Source organism: Pongo pygmaeus, chromosome 3 (genome assembly GCF_028885625.2).
Source record: "Pongo pygmaeus isolate AG05252 chromosome 3, NHGRI_mPonPyg2-v2.0_pri, whole genome shotgun sequence".
In the NCBI taxonomy this organism is placed as follows: domain Eukaryota; kingdom Metazoa; phylum Chordata; class Mammalia; order Primates; family Hominidae; genus Pongo; species Pongo pygmaeus.
The window spans coordinates 121,693,995-121,714,618 of record NC_072376.2 but is presented as its reverse complement, the minus strand read 5'-3'; the positions used below and the strand labels follow the sequence as shown (position 1 = coordinate 121,714,618).

The 20,624-nt window shown below is 37.2% G+C and overlaps 1 protein-coding gene across 5 annotated transcripts in view; it reads left to right on the top strand.

Moving 5' to 3' along the window:
• The window catches only part of COL25A1 (collagen type XXV alpha 1 chain), a 511,707-nt gene that overhangs the window by 375,410 nt on the left and 115,673 nt on the right, over positions 1-20,624 (top strand). For 3 of the 5 annotated variants that reach the window (XM_063663967.1, XM_054485598.1, XM_054485601.1), the window contains 3 exons: positions 1,599-1,670; positions 2,404-2,511; positions 5,207-5,242. In XM_063663967.1, the coding sequence (XP_063520037.1) occupies positions 1,599-1,670; positions 2,404-2,511; positions 5,207-5,242 (216 nt within the window). The remainder of the gene's footprint in view (positions 1-1,598; positions 1,671-2,403; positions 2,512-5,206; positions 5,243-20,624) is intronic. The other 2 variants (XM_054485599.1, XM_054485600.1) reach the window with 1 other exon arrangement.

Here is a 20,624-nt window from a genome sequence, read left to right as displayed (position 1 = left end):
TTCACGCCTGTAATCTCAGCACTTTGGGAGGCCGAGGCAGTCAGATCACTTGAGGTCAGGAGTTCGAGACCAGCCTGGCCAACATAGTGAAACCCAGTCTCTACTACAAATACGAAAATTAGCTGGGCATGGTGGCGCACACCTATAATCCCAGCTACTGGGCAGGCTGAGACAGAGAATCACTTGCACCCTGGAGGCAGAGGCTTCAGTGAGCTGAGATTGTACCACTGCACTCCAGCCTGGGTGACAGAGCAAGACTCTGTCTCAAAAAAAAAAAAAAAAAAAGGTCCAGATGTGGTGGCTCATGCCTGTAATCCCAGCACTTTGGGAGGCTGAGGCTGGTGGATCACCTGAGGTCAGGAGTTTGAGACCAGCCTGGCCAACATGGTGAAACTGAAACCCCATCTCTACTAAAAATACAAAACTTAGCTGGGCGTGGTGGCACACGGCTGTAATCTCAGCTACTAGGGAGGCTGAGGCAGGAGAATTGCCTGAACCTGGGAGGTGGAGGTTGCAGTGAGCCTAGATCAGGCCACTGCACTCCAGCCTGAGCAACAGAGTGAGACTTCATCTTAAAAAAAAAAAAAAAAAAGGTTTATTTTGGGGCCTCGTGTCTAATTTTGTTTATGGTATGTCAGATGAGGCAAGACTTAGAGCCAGGAAAGGGAGGTGCTAGGTATGTGCTTGTTTTGTTTGTCCCCCAGTGAAATGTCTGTGTGACGTTTTATGTCGTGTTGTTTTGGTGCTGTGCTACGTCCATAGGGCCTGCCAGGCTTCCCCACAGTTGCTGCCCTGCACAGTAATCAGATCCTCACCGTCAAGGTTTGTGGTTGTCACTCAATGCCTGCACAGTCAGAAATGCAATCAGCATAAGCATGAGCAGGAACCATGCAATTGGCTTGCCGAGCCCGTTGGCTTCCTCTCATGGTATATATCAAGTTATTGGGCACTTGGGACCCCACTTGCATCATTGAGGTCAAATGTCTATTAAGAGGGTGTATCTTGAGCATACCTGAGAGGAAGATATTGACGTCAAACAGGTACTGTGAACAGAGGTGGGCATAGCGATCTAGAACCATGCCACACCTTGATGGCTTAATTTACAAGCATTCTAATGCTCTGTAATATTTTTCCAGTCGAATTAAATAATCCTAAGTACTCTCTCTGGACTTCAGGCGTCAATAAAATGGCAGTCGAGTTCACGCCACATTATGCTGGTTGACAAGTCTGACGGAAATGGAACTGGCATTTTGTCTCTAGACTTTCTGCTCAGACTGAAGAATGCAGGGGTGCACTTGCTTACCTGTTTCTGGGAATAAACTACATTAAAAAGATCCAACATCCACAGTGAAATGATGAGGCACAAAAAATGTTCATTACTACTGAAGATCTGGTCTCAGCATCCCATTTCAGGATTATATTTCTTTCAAGAAGAGTCAGTGGGTCTAATGTTAGACATAAGTGCCAGTTCTATTTTGTTTAATAATCATTATAAGTCTAATGTGGATATCTTTATTTCTTTCTTGGGGCCTTCTGATGTCTATTCTTCAACTCTCTCATCTCTGAACTTCAACCTTTGACCTCACCTGACTGATCAGATGGTGTTTCCTAAAATCAATCATGGGTTTCTCTCTGCTGATCAGCAGCTCATTAAACGCCGCCTGATTAAGGTAGTGCTTATTCTTGCTGAAGTCTGATTTCTTCTTTACATCGGTTATTGCTCTGTGTACCTATTGCTTTACCATTTATCTCTTATGGGTGGGGCGTGGGTGGTAGATGGGCATTTATTTGGAAGTGTCCTCAAACAAAATTATGTTTAGTGAGCTGCATTTGTTTGAAATGTTAGATAAAGTTACCAAAAAAGATATTAAAAGCCTATCTAATTTTTTCTTAATTAAAAAATTGTAAATTGTAACTACTCACAGATTCAGTTTCTAAGCTCTCTAGCTTTGGTAATTTATAAATTATTAGGCAATATGACGGGAGCCTCATATGCTTAATTTTATAGGGTATGAAAAAGTAAACACATTTGTCTAACTATAAATGCAGCCATTTTATTAAATGAGGTGAATGTAACTGATGCAGTGTTGTTATGGATAAAGTAATGCACACGTTTTATACCAGCTCTGACTATAGTGGTAACATATACACTATTTCCAAGAACTGGAAGTGCTGGTTCCTGAACTGCTTTCATTTTAATAGCATCTACTCAGTCACCCAGCATGAATATTTATTTGCTCCCTACTGGGAGGCAAATTGCCTACAGGCTTTATATTTGTGGTTGTTCTGGTTCTTTTCATAGTGTAAATGTGGATTAGATAATACAAATTTAAGGTGCTGAAAAGAAGACCTGGGTCTTTATCTTTCATGGTTATTGCTGGTCTGTTCCCTTCTCCATCACAGGGTGACCAAGGACAGGCAGGGCCTCCAGGACCCCCTGGCCCTCCAGGCCCAAGAGGGCCACCTGGGGACACAGGGAAAGATGGCCCCCGTGGAATGCCAGGAGTACCCGTGAGTTGCTTTTTGGATCACTTATTCTCACACGTTTTGCTTTACGTTAAGGGCTGAGAACTAGGGTGGAGTAGGGTGGTGAGGGGCATCAGGTCAGGGGGTCAAGTGAGTGGAGTGGGTTGAGGGAAGTGGGATGATGAGTGGAGTGGGTTGAGGGAAGTGAGATGATGGGAAAGTCCCCAAGCAGCACAGGGCACTCCCAGCTGCATTCCTCTTTACCACTTAATCCCCTGGGGATCCAAGCAAACCACAAGAGACACCTGGAGGCAGCCACTAAACTGCTTTTGAGGTAAGCCTCAAGAAGTCTTTGATTGGAGTTGCCCATTCCCAGGTGTATCCTCACTGCTGTAGTGTGCACCGGGGCCTTTGGTTTAAATGGGAGATTAGTCTGAAAAACTAAGTAGGAGTCTAATAACATTTTCCAAAGGTTCAATAGCAGACCAATAAAGTCCTGTACTATTTATGGAAGGTAGAGGAAGTAAAATGTTCTAATATTTAATCCCTTATAAATAACTTGAACCCCCAAAATTGCTAATAACCGTAAAATGAATGGTTAAAACATCAGTGGGTATGATTTAAATATCATTTGTCTTTTGTGTGTAAGGCTTATTCATAGAAATAATTTAAAAGTAATCTCAATACTTGGCTACTAAGATTGGTCAAGTGTCAATGATATAGTAGTAAAAGGCAGAAGATAAATGGTTTGATTTCATAGAGGCAACCGAGCAATTAAAAGAAATATATGGAAAAGGTCAAAAATTTTAGATTTATTTTATGACTTTAGGACTAGAAATTAAGGTTTATTACTGGATTAAATTATTTATTCAATGTATTTATTTAACAAATTATTTTCATAGTATTTTTGTAGTACATAATAATAATGAAAATATTTATCCATGAAGCAGAAACTTTTGAAAATAAAACCAAAAAGAAAAAAAATTTTTTTTCTTTTGCCATACGCATTAATGTTTACAATATTTACCATACTCATTAATGTTTTGGTATATTTTCTTTCATTTTTATATGCATGTATTTATGCATTTTTAAAAGAATGACTCTTTATGAGAATATAGCATACTTTAAAACTTCTGAGACAGCCTCATAAGCCCATATCCCTTTCTGAAAGCTGCTGTGAATTTGCAGATATAAAATGAGGAATTGTCTTTCAACATATGATTTGCTAGTTGTTAGGACTGCTTTCACTCAACCTTCAAAGACAGTGACTGAATTCTGCAACTGTCTTCTAATGCCTTGCTTTTTCTTATGATGATATTCCAAAAGGCAGAGAGATCCACAGCTTTAGGGATATTTAAAGCTCTCCCATTGATTGCTGGTTGCCAACAGAAATACAGTGAGTGTCTCTTCAAAAAGTAGTTAAAACCATTTTGATGGTACATTAGTCAGATCATTGAGCATTATATACTATACTCAAATTCAAGATAGAAATTACTTTTAAAAAACAAAATTAAAGGTAAAGTATGACAAACCACACAATCCAAAATTATATCATTCTTTAAATGAATATAGTTTATTTATGTAAGTAAGAAATGGAGCTTTCTACACATAGGACAAATTAACTTGTTTTAAAATTTTCAGAAATATAACTTGAACTGTATATGGTCTCAGAGTTTATTTATATATACTATGATGACTGCTAGAAAAAGATTTTTTTTTTTTTTGAGATAGAGTCTCGCTCTGTCACCCAGTGGAGAGCAGTGGTGCAATCTCCGCTCACTGCAACCTCCGCCTCCCGGGTTCACACCATTCTCCTGCCTCAGCCTCCTGAGTAGCTGGGACTACAGGCGCCCACCACCATGCCCGGCTAATTTTTTTGTATTTTTGGTAGAGACAGGGTTTCACCATGTTAGCCAAGATGGTCTTGATCTCCTGACCTCGTGATCTGCCCGCCTCGGCCTCCCAAAGTGGAAAAAGATTTTTTTGTGTGCAATGAGGTCTTTGCTATGTTGCCCAAGCTGTAGTGCAGTGGCTATTAACAGACGCCATCGTAGCACACCATAGCCTTAAAGACCTGGGCTCACACAGTCCTCCTGCCTCTGCCTCCCAAATAGCTGAGATTACAGGCATGTGTCATCATACCTTGCTAGAAGAAGACTATAAAAATAAACAGTGAAATACTTATTTTGAAAGACCAGCAATATCTATATTTATTGGCAATTTAAGACAAAAAATATTTTTAGCCAATGACTGTCATTATAATGACAATAAAATATGATAATTCTATATCAATCTGAATATAAGAAAATGATAATGTCATGATATAGTGTAATTTTCTCTATCAAATTTAATAAAACATGTTAGTTCAGCCATCATTAATCCAGGAAGACCAAAATTTAACATCAGTCTCTGCTCATTTTATTAAACACCTGCACTAAGAGCAATTGTCTCTCTGTCCTATGTATGAAAGTTCTGAGTTCTCATAAAGACACCATGTCATTATCTTTATGTCATCCTAAAGAAGACATGATAATCTAGACTAATTTTATTAAACCCTAAATTTGTAAAGTTTATTTGTAGAAGGGAAATTAGCTCTCTTTTAATGTGCTACATTCCTCTATTTAACCTGAAGAAATATATTTGACATTTACATGCCCCAGTCAAAGAAGAAAAAATGATTGAAGGGTTTTTTTTTTAAATACTTACAGCATTACTAAAATTATCACTATTCTTTTTTAAGGGTGAACCAGGAAAACCAGGAGAACAAGGCTTGATGGCAAGTATCTCAATTTATCTTTTTCTATACTAAGCCAGGTTGTTTAAAACTATGGTCAAGATTATGTGTGACAAATGTATCTGTCATATGACAGACTATAATAAAAAAGTGAAAATTAGTAAAAGTTAAAAGTAATATGGCCTATCTACTACATGCGAACGGTCATAAGACCACATACCTACATTGCTGATGCGGGAGAAAAAGAAAGAGATTCCAGGTGTGGGGAGCGACAAGAGATGCTGCAGGTCAAAGGAGAGAATTAATTAAGTGACTCTGCTGTAAGAGAGATTAAATTTAGGGGCATGCCTATTAGCTTAAATAGAAATAGAAATCCCATTTTCAAAGGGATCATTTCTGACTAAATGAATTAGCACAGCAAACTTTGCATAGTGATTCAGAGTTTTTCTACTGTTGAACATCTCTATCCAGAGAAAAATCGTTGTGCCTTTTGGTTCTCTGTCATTTAAAAAAAAAGAAAAGGGCCTGAAGTGATTCCACATGGACTTACTCATAGACACACAGGTCCCAGTTCCCCATGATTTGTTTATCTTTTGCTAGTAGAAAAGATGTTTGGTTAGGTTGGTGGCTCGGGAAGAGTAGAATTCCTTCAACCTACCTCTTCCTGTCCCCTTCTGTCTGTCTCCTGAGCTGCCTCTCTAATCTATGTTATGATGTGAACACTATTGGGAAGCACGGGATAATTCTCTAATAACCCAAATGCCAGAGGATGGCTCACACTCATCCTGGATACTGAAGGAATGGGCCCTGGATACCCAAGGAGATTGCCAGGGAGCTGACAGTTGACCACAATCAGCTTGACACTGTCCATCCTGCATAATGTTTGGCATGCAGCATGCAGATATTCAAGGTATAAAGTGTAGGCTGGTCACGGGGGTTCATACCTGTAATCTTAGCACTTTGGGAAGCCAGGGAGGGGAGGATCACTTGAGCCCAAGAGTTTGAGACCAGCCTGGGTAAGATGGTGAGACCCTGTCTCTAAATATATATATATATATATTTTAAAAACAGGTAGGTCCTAGTGAAACTAACGCATAGAGTCAGGAATCAACAAGGCTTCTTTGGGCTTGGATTGCATTCAGCAGCTCTCCTGGGGAGTCAGCTGTAGGTGCAGCTGCCTTTGCAGGATCCCTGGTGAAATGAAAGCATTCTGGGTCCAGATCTCACTCACTGCCTGGAAATTCTCTGTTCCTGACCTGTAATATCAAGATACAATTTTTTGTTTGTTTGAGACAGTCTTGCTCTGTCACCCAGGCTGGAGTGCAGTGGTGCAATCTCGGCTCACTGCAACCACCACCTCCTGGGTTCAAGCGATTCTCCTGCCTCAGTTTCCTGAGCAGCTGGCACTACAGGCATGTGCCACCAGACCCAGCTAATTTTTGTATTTTTAGTAGAGATGAGGTTTCACCATGTTGGCCAGGATGGTCTTGATCTCCTGACCTTGTGATCCACCTGCCTCGGCCTTCCAAAGTGCTGGGATTACAGGCGTGAGCCACTGTGCCCAATACAGATAATTTTTGGTGCTATAATGGTTTTTGTTTAAAAAAGAAAAAAGTGGAAGGAATGGAAAAAAGTCCATATGTAAAACTTAAACAAAACCTTTGTCATCAGTGGTAACTGCATACAAGTGTAGCATTAGCTCTCAGTGGTATGGAGTTATAGAGTATGAAGAATTCTGGGAGAATTATGATAAAATTTTGAAATTAATTTAAGCAATTGAAGGTACATGTAATTTTTGTCCTCGAAAACGGTGAAAACACATTCTTCCCCGTATATTCTTATATCGAAAGCTATGTGGGCTTCTCAGGAGCCTTTGTTTGTCCCCAGGTGTGCACAGACTACTCAGATTTTTATCACTGGCATTGGCTTTTTTCCGTGATACCCAACACGGCATCCTAATATACAATGTTCTAAAATAAAATGGATATAATTTTTAAAAATTCTTATCTTCTACTCAAGGAATTCTCTTTTACATATTACATATGCTCTCTAGGATATACTATGTGAATAACAATATAATCTCATTTGCTTACCATTCCCAGTTTGACATAGTTAAATACAAATGTTTGACCTGATCCTAAATCACTTGCATTATTATCTTAGTGTGCTCCAATTCTCATTTCATATCAAAACTTTCTCAGGTGAAACAATACTGGTGTTTTTTTTTCTACAAACTTTTCTTGACTCTTTAAACTCTTATGATTTAGTTCATGTTATTTTTTAAATGCATTTAAGAAGCCTAATGAAAATGACAAATGTTTCAAGGATATATATATTAAGTGATCTAAATGGCATTTAAAAATTACTGTTTTTAAAGATGTAAGATTCTTTTCAAAGAGAAAACCTCTTTAATGTGTATAAAGAAAAGTGACAAATTATAGTGCATATCCCAGTGAATTTTCACCAAGTGAACATAACTATGTACAAACCAGATCAAGAACGAGGACATTATCTTAAACCCTTCTTTACCCCCAGTTGCCATCCCAGAGGTAGCCTCCAACCTGACTTCTGTCACTATATGTTAGTTTTGCCTACATTTGAATTTTATAGTAATCGAATCCTACAGTATGTACACTTTTGTGTCTGGCTTCTTTCATTCAACATTATATTTGTGAGATCTTCTACCTCTGTTTTAATGGCTTTCACAGCTTGTTTAAAAAAATAGGAGAAAGAACCATATTTCCTTGACTACCCCGTTAAAACTACACCATTCTGATAGCAGTAAATGAATGAATGTCCGTCTGACCTTGGGCAAGTCACTTAACCTCTCAATTTCTCATCTGTGAAGAAAGGATAATAATACCCTCTCTGACTACCTTAAAAGGTTGCCAAAGACAATGCAATAAATTAGGGGAAAGCACTTTAAAACATATAATGAAGAACTATATGAGTATGTTATTATTATTATCACTCAGTTGTTCTCTCTAGAGTAAATTACAGGTGAGTGTGGATTTATATAACAGATGTATTCCTGTAAAGTTTTGTATAAATCAGATTTTCTTAACATATTTTGAATGTGCCAGGGAATTTTGCTGTTTAAAGAAATCCTATTCAGAATCTTTCTGTAAATCAGTGTAATCCCCTAATTCTTCTCCTCAGCAAACTGAATTTCTATATTTTATGTTTGCTTAACATGAAGTATTTCTCCAATCTAAAAATCTATCTTTTTAAAAAGAAATCATGATTTGTTAACTTGAATAGCACCTGTATATTTTAACTCATCAAAGAGAAAAGAGGATACTAGAAATATAACTGCAATTTTCATGAGGAGGAAATTTTTCTTTTTTTCTCTTTTATTATTATTTTTATTATACTTTAAATTCTAGGGTACATGTGCACAATGTGCAGATTTGATGCATAGGTATACATGTGCCATGTTGCTTTGCTGCACCCATCAACTCATCATTTACATTAGGTATTTTTCCTAATGCTATCCCTCCCCCAGCTCCCCAGCCCCCACCCCCCAACAGGCCCCGGTGTATGATGTTCCCCACCCTGTGTCCAAGTGATCTCATTGTTCAATTCCCACTTATGAGTGAGAACATGCAGTGTCTGGTTTTCTGTCCTTGTGATAGTTTGCTGAGAATGATGGTTTCCAGCTTCATCCATGTCCCTGCAAAGGACATGAACTCATCCTTTTTTATGGCTGCATAGTATTCCATGGTGTATATGTGCCACATTTTCTTAATCCAGTCTATCATTGATGGATATTTGGTTTGCCTCCAAGTCTTTGCTATTGTGAAGAGTACTGCAATAAATATACATGTGTATGTGTCTTTATAGTAGCATGATTTATAATCCTTTGGGTATATACCCAGTAATGGGATTACTGGGTCAAATGGTAATTCTAGTTCTAGATCCCTGAGGAATCGTGAGGAGGAAATTTTTCTTAGAAACTTAGAAATTTTCTTTCACACATTCTGTGTGTGTATGTGTGTGTGTGTGTGTGTATGTGTCTGTGAACTTGAAATCTGGTAGGGAGAAAAGTACGTTGTATCAGTAGTTCCGGTTTTAGAACTACTTAGTGGTATATGACTATAGTCTGTGATCCTTTTTACTGATCTATAAAATGTAGGTAATAATTCCTATTCTACCTGTCTCACTGGGTTATGGAAGCAAGTGAAATGATAATATGAAATGTTTTATGAACCACAAAGAATTCCATAAATGAGAAGTATTACTATTAAAACAAATGTCTAGTAATATAACTTGGCATACAGAAAGGCTGCTCTAAGAAATGTAAGGGCTAAGAATAGTTGAATAATAGCTACCAATTAAATTACAACATGTCAAATACTGCAATTAAGAGAGTAATTTATTGCTTTTATCGTATTTGTAGTTGTTGTTGTTTTAGCTTTCTTCTCCTAAATATTGTATCATCTTACATTATTAATTTTTCATAACATTCTCCTTCTCACCCACTTATTAAGACAAACAAAAGATAATAAATACCACTACTGTCATCTTTTTCACATTATGTAAACCCCACTACATTTGTTGGTTTGTGTCATGGAGGAGTGCTTGCTTACATAAGGACCTTAAGAGGCACTAGAGAGTTGTTATAAATTTAAAATGTCGCTGATGATGAAATGAAGAAGCTAGAAACAATCTAAAATTAGCTCTTGCAAAACTGTATGAGTGTCTCAGGTAGGGAATTAGTTTTCATAATCTAAGATATATAGTTTATATTGCAGAAGTAATCTTCTGACGATTAACAGCATGAATAAAACAGAAAACCTGCAGCTCACGCAGTTCCACATTGATTTAATCCTGCCATGCATCTATTCTGTAAACGTGACCTTTGGGTTTCCAAGAAGTTCAGGATTAGCTTCTAAAACCCAGATTTTGCACTTAAATAAATTTGACTCCATCTAAATAAGGAGAGAGCTGCTGTATCTTATAAAACTAGACCCAAGAATGAAACAAAGGAATGACCATAATTGGAAGTGATCAAGTTCTGAATCCTAGCACAAATGATCTTTATCTTTCAGTTCTTCAGAAATTCAAATCGTTGTTAAAACAGTATTTTAAAAGGTATCTTTCCTTTCGATATTCTTGCTGTTTCTTTCTTTGACAGATGCATAAATTTTCAAAAGCATGAAAGGCAGACGGTATTGAAAAAAATACACCAAATTGCTCCAGTTTCATCTATATTATTTTTTGTTCCAAATTGTCTATATCCAAGGTTTCAAAAACTAAATCACTTTCCCGTTCTGAAACTCTTTATTCCTTTCTTCTCTTCCCCTAAATATATATAAACTCTGTAACATATTCATTTATTTTCTACTGAATTATAAGAATACTTAAAGTGTTCCTCATTGGGCCCTAGTGGTATCTGAAATATTTGCTGTTGTGGTGCCTTAAAGTGAAATTTGGACTTTTGTCCAAACAGTTTACAGATACTTTTAGTTTATTTTAATTTTACCTGCAAACACATTTAATACATTTGGGTGAAGTGGATATAATTTTTAAAAAATATTAGTTAATAACATAAGCATGAAAATGTTTCTGTTGCATTTAAAATAAAATTGAAATACCCAGTATGTGAAGGTTTACTTTAAATATGTTCAATTTATAATGCATTGCTATCCCATGGATTTCATAAAACTCATGGCTTTCCTTCACTGTGCTTTGATCTGCCTGCTATCTTGATCAGCACGTGGCAGACACTGAAGACAACAGCAGACTTCCTAATTTGGATCTGGCAGAGGAAGCAAGACCTCCAAACCTTCAAATCACAAATAACAAAAATGACTGAAATCATGTTATTGTAGTTAGTTATTAGACTAGATTTTTACAACAAAATCTTGTTTGATAAAACTGCATGTCCTTCAGTTGTGCACACTGCCTGCTGAGATGCCTTAGCAACCATTCTAATGCTTTATCAGCCTCTCTTAATCTGATTGTCCATGAAGTACATATAAATGGCACACCTGCAGGGCTCTTCCCACCTCCTTGGCACTTTTGCCCAGAGCCTGTAGTGCTGTTTTTCAAATGGACCAGAGAAAGTAGACAAGTGATGCCTTCTATTTCTGGTGCTGCCCCACCACCTCTTCCAGGGAGTCCTGCCATAGAATCAACACAGTGAAACTGTGTCTCCCCAGGCTGGGGGGACCTGCTCTGTGTTGATTCCTGCGTGCACAGACTTCTCTAGAGGTGTCTAAAGGTCACTTAGTGAGGTGATAGGAAGGAACATTTGACTTTCCTTTGAAGCTGGTTCTGTCTCCTAGAAACAAAACGTCATCTTGGGGAGCATTTTCAACAATGATTTAGAAGCATGATTATGTAGTAGAAAGACAGTCTCAACAGCTGAGTAGATGACTCTGTCTGTATTCCTCTCTCATTACTTCATTTTGTTTTCCTTCATGACCTCTAGGCTGTGAACCAGCTCTATTATTAACTATTTTTACAGTGGCTCCAGCTCAAGGTCTAATAAGCTCTATCATTTGGACAAATTAAAGTATCTAGGCCTTAGATTCCTCATCTGTAAAGAATGGTGAAACTAAACGGCGTAATTTCCCTTCCAACCTTAAAGTCTCATCATCCTACTCTGTTTCTATTATGAATGCACAGATGCATATTGTATGTATCTGTTATATATGTTCTGTAAATAATTAAAAGCAATGAACAGTCATATGCTAAGTTTCTAATACAAGAAAGTCTTAAAAATTGTCTCCTTCTCCAAAACCATAATCAACTTCTCTAGTTGTCACTTCTTGTAACTTTAGAATCCAGCTTATTCTAGCTCTACTGAAGCAAAATAAGTGACTCTTGTATGAGAATATTAACTAAGTTATAATTGATCTGTCTCATCAAATTCTCATATTTCATCATTAGATAAGAAGAAATTTTTAAAAATAGAGTTAAATCTGTTTGAATGTACTTTATATTTGCAGACAGGGCAAATGTACAAGTTTTAGGGCAAGAGGAAAAATGGGAGTCCTTATACAAAGTGTCTAAATATTTAAGTTATAAACCAACCTAATAAAACTGTTCAGTAAAATATGTTCTGTCCCCCAACCTTTACAGATATATTCTCATGATGACTTGGAAAATTCAAATCCAGAATTCTTGCACTCCTTGGAGTTCAAAGCCACAGTGTGGTGGCACGAGGAGAGCTGTAACTAGCCCTAGCCCTATCCTTGGCCTGCTTCCCTTCTCTCCCACACCTTCCTCCATTCTTCAACTTTATAAGACTCAGCCTCTAACTTTATAAATGTTCTTGAATGCTCACAGGACCAAATTTCATCTATCCCCCTCAAAATACCCACCTCTTTGCCTTCTCTTCCAATTTGTTGTGGTGCACACCAGTGGTATGGTTTACCTTCAGAAGAACAGGCCTGGGAAGAGGCAACACATAGTCTTTGAAGTGAGCTCAAGTCATTGGAGCAGAGAATTCTGGAGTCCTTAGTGCCTGAAAGTCAGGTGGCTGGGTGGGATGGTAGGGCTGAGGGTGGAGGGTATGTATACAGGTGAGCATGTTCTCTTAGACCCACGGGTTCCTAACCCCCTGGGAAGCACAACCAGAAAAGAGCCCTTTAAAGCATGGGCACAAGACAAAAGCCTCCTTGCCAGATCTAAGGGAAGTTCAGGATATGGATCTGAGTGGAACCTTACAAAAGAAATAGACCTCTGCTTGGTCACCTCCTTTGAGGAAACTTCACACATGCATACACTTTCACACTCCCCCAAGCTAAGTTAGAAGCTGTCTTCTCCCCTTCTCCACAGCATATGTCACATCATATAATAGTTATTCATACTTAGTGTGTTTAATAAACAGAGTGACTGAGTGATACGAGTTAATCAATTAATAAATCAAGCTCTAATACAAAGAAATTAGCTTTATGTTTTTCTCCCAATTGATGTCATGTCATTATGCCCCAAGGGTAGGATTGGGCAGGATAAATCCAACAGAATTACACAAAATTACTCTTCTTTTTCTTCTTTTGTTCTGTTTTGTTGTTTTAGAGACAGGGTCTTGCTCTGTCACCTGGCCTGCAGTACAGTGGCATGATCACAGCTCACCTCAGCCTCAAACTCCTGAGTTCAAGGAATCCTCCTGCCTCAGCCTCCCAAGTTGCTAGGACTAAGGCATGCACCACCATACCTGGATTTTTTAATTTTTATGTTTTATGGAGATAGAGGCTTGCTGTATTGCCCAGGCTTCAAGCAATCCTCTTGCATAGGCCTCCCAAAGTGCTGGGATTACAGGTGTGTGCCACCACGCCCGGCCTGTATCTTTTTATATTTATATATGTATTATAGATTATTTGGAGTATATATGTGCTTATAAATATGCATGTTATAACTAAAAGGATGATTTTCATGAGGACAATGGAAAAGTAATTGCATCAATTTCTAGTCACACCAGCTGGGCGCGGTGGCTCATGCCTGCAATCCCAGCACTTTGGGAGACTGAGGTAGGTGAGTTACCTGAGGTCAGGAGTTTGAGACCAGCCTGGCCAACATGGTGAAACCCTGTCTCTACTAAAAATACAAAAAATTAGCAGGCATGGTGGTAGGTGTCTGTAATCCCAGCTACTCTGGAGGCTGAGGCAGGAGAATCACTTGAACCTGGGAGGCAGAGGTTGCAGTGAGCCAAAGTCGCACCATTGCACTCCAGCCTGGGTGACAGAGTGAGACTTGGTCTCAAAAATAAAAACAAAAAAACAAAAAAGAAACAACCAAACAAATTCTAGTCACACCATATGGCTATTTATTAAGTAGGATATAAAAGGTTTAGAAGAAATCTTAGAAATCATTTAGCTTAGCATTTCACAGAACAGCATCAGAGTGAAAAAGAAACAACCAAGGTTACAAAATAGTTAATGGCAGAACCAGGCTAGAATCCAGTTCACCTGATTTCAGTCTTGGGTGTTCTATTGTCTAGATCTGCACTGTTCAATGCAGTCACCATTAGCTACATATGGCTCTTTAAATTTAAGGTTGGCCAGGCTCTGTGGCTCATGCCTGTAATTCTAGCACTTTGGGAGGCCCAAGTGGGTGGATCACTTGAACTCAGGAGTTTGAGACCAGCCTGGGCAACATGGTGAAAACCCATTTCTACAAAACAACAAACAAAAACAAAAATTAGGCTTGATGGCTCATGCCTGTATTCCCAACTACTTGTGGGGCTGAGACAGGAGGATCGCTTGAGGCTGGAAGGTGGAGGTAGAGGTTGTAGCAAGTCGAGATCACGCCACTGCGCTCCAGCCTGGATGATAAAGTGAGTCCCTGTAGAAACAAATAAATAAATAAATAAAATAAAAAATTCAGTGTCTAAATATTTTACTGGCCACATTTCAAGTGCTCAGTAGCCATATGTGATTGGTGGCTACCCTATTGGATTGACCAATATAGAATGTTTCTATCATTAAAGAAAGTTCTGTTATTAATACACAGTGCAGATCCATCCAGGTAGAAAACAGATCTGAATAGGATATGACTATATATTATAATCTTAAATTTAAGAACTTTTTCTGTGGATCATGAGTTATTTAAATTCTAGCAGCCAGTGTTTCTCAGCTTTGTTGATTTAACACAGGAAAAGCACTTACACTGCTCAATGGAAATATTTTTTACTGAGTGTAGTGTAGGGTGATAGGCCTTTGTGAACCATAAATTTGTTTCCTTTATAGTACTCGAGGGAAGTATGTTTAATCACAGAGGGCAAAGAAGCCTGTTAATTTTTCTTTCTTTTTGGATCATTTCCATTTTGGGTTTAGCAATAAGAAGCAATTTATTAAATATTTCGAAGGGATGGAGTGAGCTAATTTTAGTGTGGATATCTGGCGAGAGGTAATATAGAGTCTCTGTTTTGGAATCTGATCAAAAATAGATTTTTATATACCTAGATTTATCTTTAATCTATGGTATATAATGCTCAATGTTTAGTCTTGGGTTCTGGTTTTGTCAAGTGGTGAGAAAAATGTATTACTTCTTTAATTTCCTGAGCTTTAAGAGACCTCCCTTAAAGAGGTCATAGCCTCATGATTTGAGAAACACCAATAAATGAATCATCCTGGTTTAATATTTTCCTCAAAAATTCAGCACATGAGATAGAGAAGTCAAAAAGAATTTACTCTTTTAAAAAATAATTACTGCATGTAGAACTTTTTTTCATCAAATGCTCATGAATAAATATAATGACATGCCATCTTCGTAACAGGCTCTGGGTAGTAGAGGAACTTTTTCAAATAATAGAAATTATGGGGTGATATTACTGAAACAAAAATCTCAGATACTTAAACAGAACAACTGCCTCAAAACTGGGAACTCTTTCCAGTGATAGAGGTATGATAATATGAGTGTTGAAATAATGGTGGAAAGTCACTAAACAGAATTTAATTAATTTTTAAATTCATTCATTCATTGTTTCCATTTAGTCAATAATTATTTATGTGTTAGGCACTAATCTAGGTGCTGACAATGTGAAATATATGGCCTGAGGAAGTGGATTTTTAGTCAAGTGGATTTTTAAAATAGGTAAATATGTTAAAATATAGCCAGTGGAAATGTGCTAAAGAAACACAAAGGAAAAAAACAAGCTTTGTCTGGGTGCACTGCAGAAGGCTCACAAAGGAAGTGAGTTATGACCGCTGGGCCTTGAAGAGTGATTAAGAACTTCACATGAAGACTGATCGGGGAAGGATATGGACTTCTTGGGAAAATATAAATGATGAAGTGTGACTGAAGACAGGATCCATGAAAGACTTGAAACAAGAGATGAGGCTCTCTCTTCTCAGCACTGTCTTGCTCTGCTCTTGTTTATACTGTGTTCCTTCATACCCACTTCAACTAAATCACCGGCTTTTACATTGAAAACATTGCAGTGCACTCTCTTATATTCTAAACATTTCCCAATACTTTCTAGTTGGCATTTCCACACACTTAAGCTATGAAATCCAAATCTTGTAAAACATCACTTGTATTACACTCCAGGCATACATATAATAGTGGCTAGAGTTTATGTTTCTTAACCTTCCCACATCAAACATCCAAGCAGAACATGGCATTTTATATACATGCATCTTAAATGATTCCTTCTTAAGTAAGATAAATTTCCTCTTACTCTTTATAAACCAAGTTTATGTATTTTGTGATCTTGTGATGCATTTCACCAGGTTAATATCTTTCAAAAAATTGTGATTAAAGTCTGTTGTACCAAACCCTTGAGAAAGTCTGGTACTAATGTTTTATGACTCCATAAGTTAGATTATATGTGTTATCATTCTTCCCTTTGGAACTAGACTTTTAAAAGTATTTTCTTCATTTTGCCTAACTTTTATTAAATCGTGGAAAAATTCTTAAAAAGGAAATAATTTTAAATGGCTTAATAGTTTTGGGCTTTTATCCTCCCCTTCACAGATGGACCACCTCTTTTTTGTTCCCTGTGTTTTTTATTACAGAAGCTAGTTGTATATTCTTGTGTCCAGGAATGACCAGCAGCTCTCAGAGCTTCAAATTTTACTGTTAGTCATCAGGGACAGAACAGGAAATGTGTCCGCCCCCTACATCATTTCCTAATAGCAGGCAACCAGAACTTGCCTTAAAACATGTCCCAAGAGGCATCCTAAAGCACATCATTTAGGAACTCAGCATCCTGTTTAAGTAATTAATACCTCAATCAAATTTGTTCTAACATCAGTAGTGTCAGAAAAATTCATTAATTTTTTTCCATCCCATGATGTATCTTTTTGTGTTATTTTTTTGTTCACAAACTGGAAAGTATAGCCAATGCATAATGGTCACAGAGTCATTCTTTTCTTAACAGCCTACTTTGAAGATTTACTTGGGTTGATAATTCTATCTATTGTTTGCATAATTGTTTTCTGAAGTGCATTAGAGACCTTAGGCCTACATACACATACACAACACTCTCATTGTTAATGATACCATGTAATTTGGATGATTTTGGCTTTGCTGTATTCATATGGAAGTCATGACCTAAATTCCTCCACTCACACTTGCAATTAGAGCTAATCTGGAGGCTATTAGAATAGGCCAGCAATGTTAGAATGAGTCAGGTGAACAAAAGGGTGAAAAATCCTGCCATTTCTGTCTTGAAACACTATTGTCCAAAGTTTAAGAAAAAAAAAACCTGATTTGCTTTATGTATCCATTTATTCATTTCCGTAAATTTTATGCTACTCAAAGTAAACATCATTGTGCTTACAAGCACCTACAAGGCCATACACATGCAATTGTTCTTCCCTGTTCGTATCCCCATCTCCTACTACTCACTGACAGCCTCCTTGCTGTTCTTTGAACACACTTAGCATGTGCCCAACTCTTGGTCTTTGCATTTGCTCTTCCCTTGCCTGGAATATTCTTCCCCCTTCTATATGCATGGCTCTTTGCCTGACCTCTTTATCACTGAGAGCTTCACTAAATGACCGCCCCACCCGCACCACACACGCAATTTAAACTATTCCATCTACTTCTCACAATCCATATCCCCCTCTTTGCTTTAGCACTTACCAACTGACACAATTTTATGTTTTATTTGTTTATTGTCTTACTACATTCACTAGTATATGAAGTCCAGGGGTATGCATTTTTATCTTATTTTGTTTTGAGTGCTCACTGAGTGGTCATTTTTTTTGTCTTATTTTATAGACAAAATAGAACTCAGTGGGCTCTTAAAAACTATAATGTGAGTGAATAAATGAATTAACCTCAAAATGATTCACTGAGCAATCACTATGTGCCAGCTACTGTGCATGATAAAGGTAATTTAGAATGAATAAAGAAGTAAGCAGACAATTATGATTATTGTTGGAAAATTCTATGAAAACATCATAGGGGTGCTTTGGAGAACAAAAGAGGGGCACCTAACCCCAAAGGTGAGGGCACTGAGCTCTGATATTTGGAATGGATGCAGGAGAGGACCAGGGAGAAGAAAGCCCCTTATAGGAACAGACAGAGGTGTAGAAATGTGGAAGCCTGGCTTATGCAGAAAACTGCAACTACTGCCAAAGCTCAGACTCTTCTAAAAGGCTACGAAAAGCCATTGAAAGATATTTAAGTATGGGAAAGGTATGAACCCATTAGGGGAAGCTCACGCAGGCAGCAGTGTGCAGAAAGGATTGGAGGAGACCAAAAGTAGGGTGGTCATTAGATGAATGTTACGTTAGCTAAGGGAGCGAGAAATGGGTTTAACAGGAATGTAGCAATGTGACTGGAGAAGAAGGCTGGACCATAGAGATATTCTTAAGTATCTGATGGACTGAAGTAGGAGGAGTAAAGCTTTACTCTGAGGCCCAAGTAACATGCTTTCGGTAAAGACAGTCACCAACATGGGGTCTATCATGTTTCTTTAACTTACTTTCTCACCATATGCTGAATATTGTACATAAATCTTTAGATATGGAATCTAGCGGGGAGAGGAAAAATTGGAAAGAATATCAAGTATACTATATAATTTCTTACTGTGTTTACAAGTTTTTATCTGAACTTTATTTTGCATAACTTTCCATGGTGTTTTCTGAAAGATTATTAAAACTGGTATAAAGGTTTATATGCAGATTAGTGATGTTACTCCATGCTTAGAATTTTTCAGTGACTCTTTGAGTTTTTATCTTTCTGATAAAGTTATATTCATGATGCAGAATTCTTCAATTAAAAGTTTTTACAATTTATATCACCCAGAACCTCTATTTAAATTAGTGTATTTTAAGGTTCTAATTATAGTTGACATTTCTGGAGTTTAAAGAAATATAGCTTAATATGTTGAGATTCTGTATGCTACAGTTTTTAATCTTGATATATATGCAAAGAAATTATTTTGAAAAAATAAAACTAGATTATTTTCATCTTAACTGGTTATATACAAAGTATATGCAAATATAAATAAGGAAGGACCACTTCATCGATTAATAAAGATGAACCAAAAAGATTATGACTCTAGATTGGAAATCTACTTGATCCAAACTTACTAAATCATGAAGATAACAATAATGGAATTGTTTTAGACTTTAATTTTGGGAATAATCAGCATTTGTTTGACTAGTGAATAATGAATTTATGGCATTATTAATCCAAGTTGTTGTGCAGGATGAAAATATAAACAAGTGTAAGGAAGATTAGATAGGCTAGGAGTAGTAGCTAACACTTGTAATCCCAACACTTTGGGATGCCAAGGTGAGAGGATCGTTTGAGGCCAGGAGTTTGAGACCAGCCTGGGCAATATAGCAAAACCCTGTCTCTACAAAACATTAAAAACTTAGCTAGGCATGGTGACATGTGCTTGTAGTCCCAGCTACTTGGGAGGCTGAGGCGGGGGATTGCTTGAGCCCAGGAGTTTGAGGCTGCAGTGAGCTATGATCACGCCACTGGACTCCAGCCTGGGCAACAGAGCGAGACCCTGTCTCAAAAGTGAAAACAAAAATAAAAAAAGATTTGATAAATTAATGAATGCTTCTATGGTGTTTGCCCATTACTTTATAAACTTACATTTGTACCAGAAACCGCAAGACTAATCAAATGTAATCATCTTAACCAACTGGTAGCAACATACCCTAATTTTAAAATCAATTTTTGAGTAGGGAAACTTTGATTTGTAAGCTTAACTTTAGTTACCACAGTGTTATAGATATATAATGGTATTATTAATCTAAGGATACTCAAAACAAATGCATATAAGTAAAATCTTGCTCAGTAAAAATAGCTGGTATTTCTAGATGTGTGCATGCATGTGCACACGTGTGTGTGTGTGTGTGTGTCTGTCTGTAAAATAAGTGTCCTATATTTTATTCTGCCTTAATCCCAGGTATCCCTCCCCTAGTAATGGATGATACTCTTGTTAGATCCCTACCATTTTTCCTGCCAGAGAGATCAAAGAAGTATATGCACATTTCTGGTAACTGTGAATATATTCTTGGCAGCATAGTTATGAAAATTCTATAAGACACATATTCCCAATTCAAAATTAATGTTAAATCTTAAAAACTGCTTTTATTTTTAGAGGTTACCAGAAGTAGCAGTAGTTTCCTAACAGTAAAGGAAAATATTGTCTTTGTAGCCATCCTTAGATTTTCATTAAATATTGTGTTAAAATATACAACTTATTTAATTTTATGAATTTCAGAGTTGTGATTAGTCATTCTAAATCTCTGATTTTATGTGATTATGCAACAGACCAAATTAGAAAATATCAGATATGTTATTCTGTAATTAAAATATTTGATGTAGAATTCACTCTTATTTTCGTTTGAAATATTCCCTTCCAGGGTTATATATCAATGTGATGAAATAGACAATTTTAGTGAGCAACATTTTTTTCAAGTGGCAGTTAGGTTTGCAGTGGGAAACAAGCCTTTGTGAATTGAACATACACATTCTCAGTCTAAATACTGAATTAATG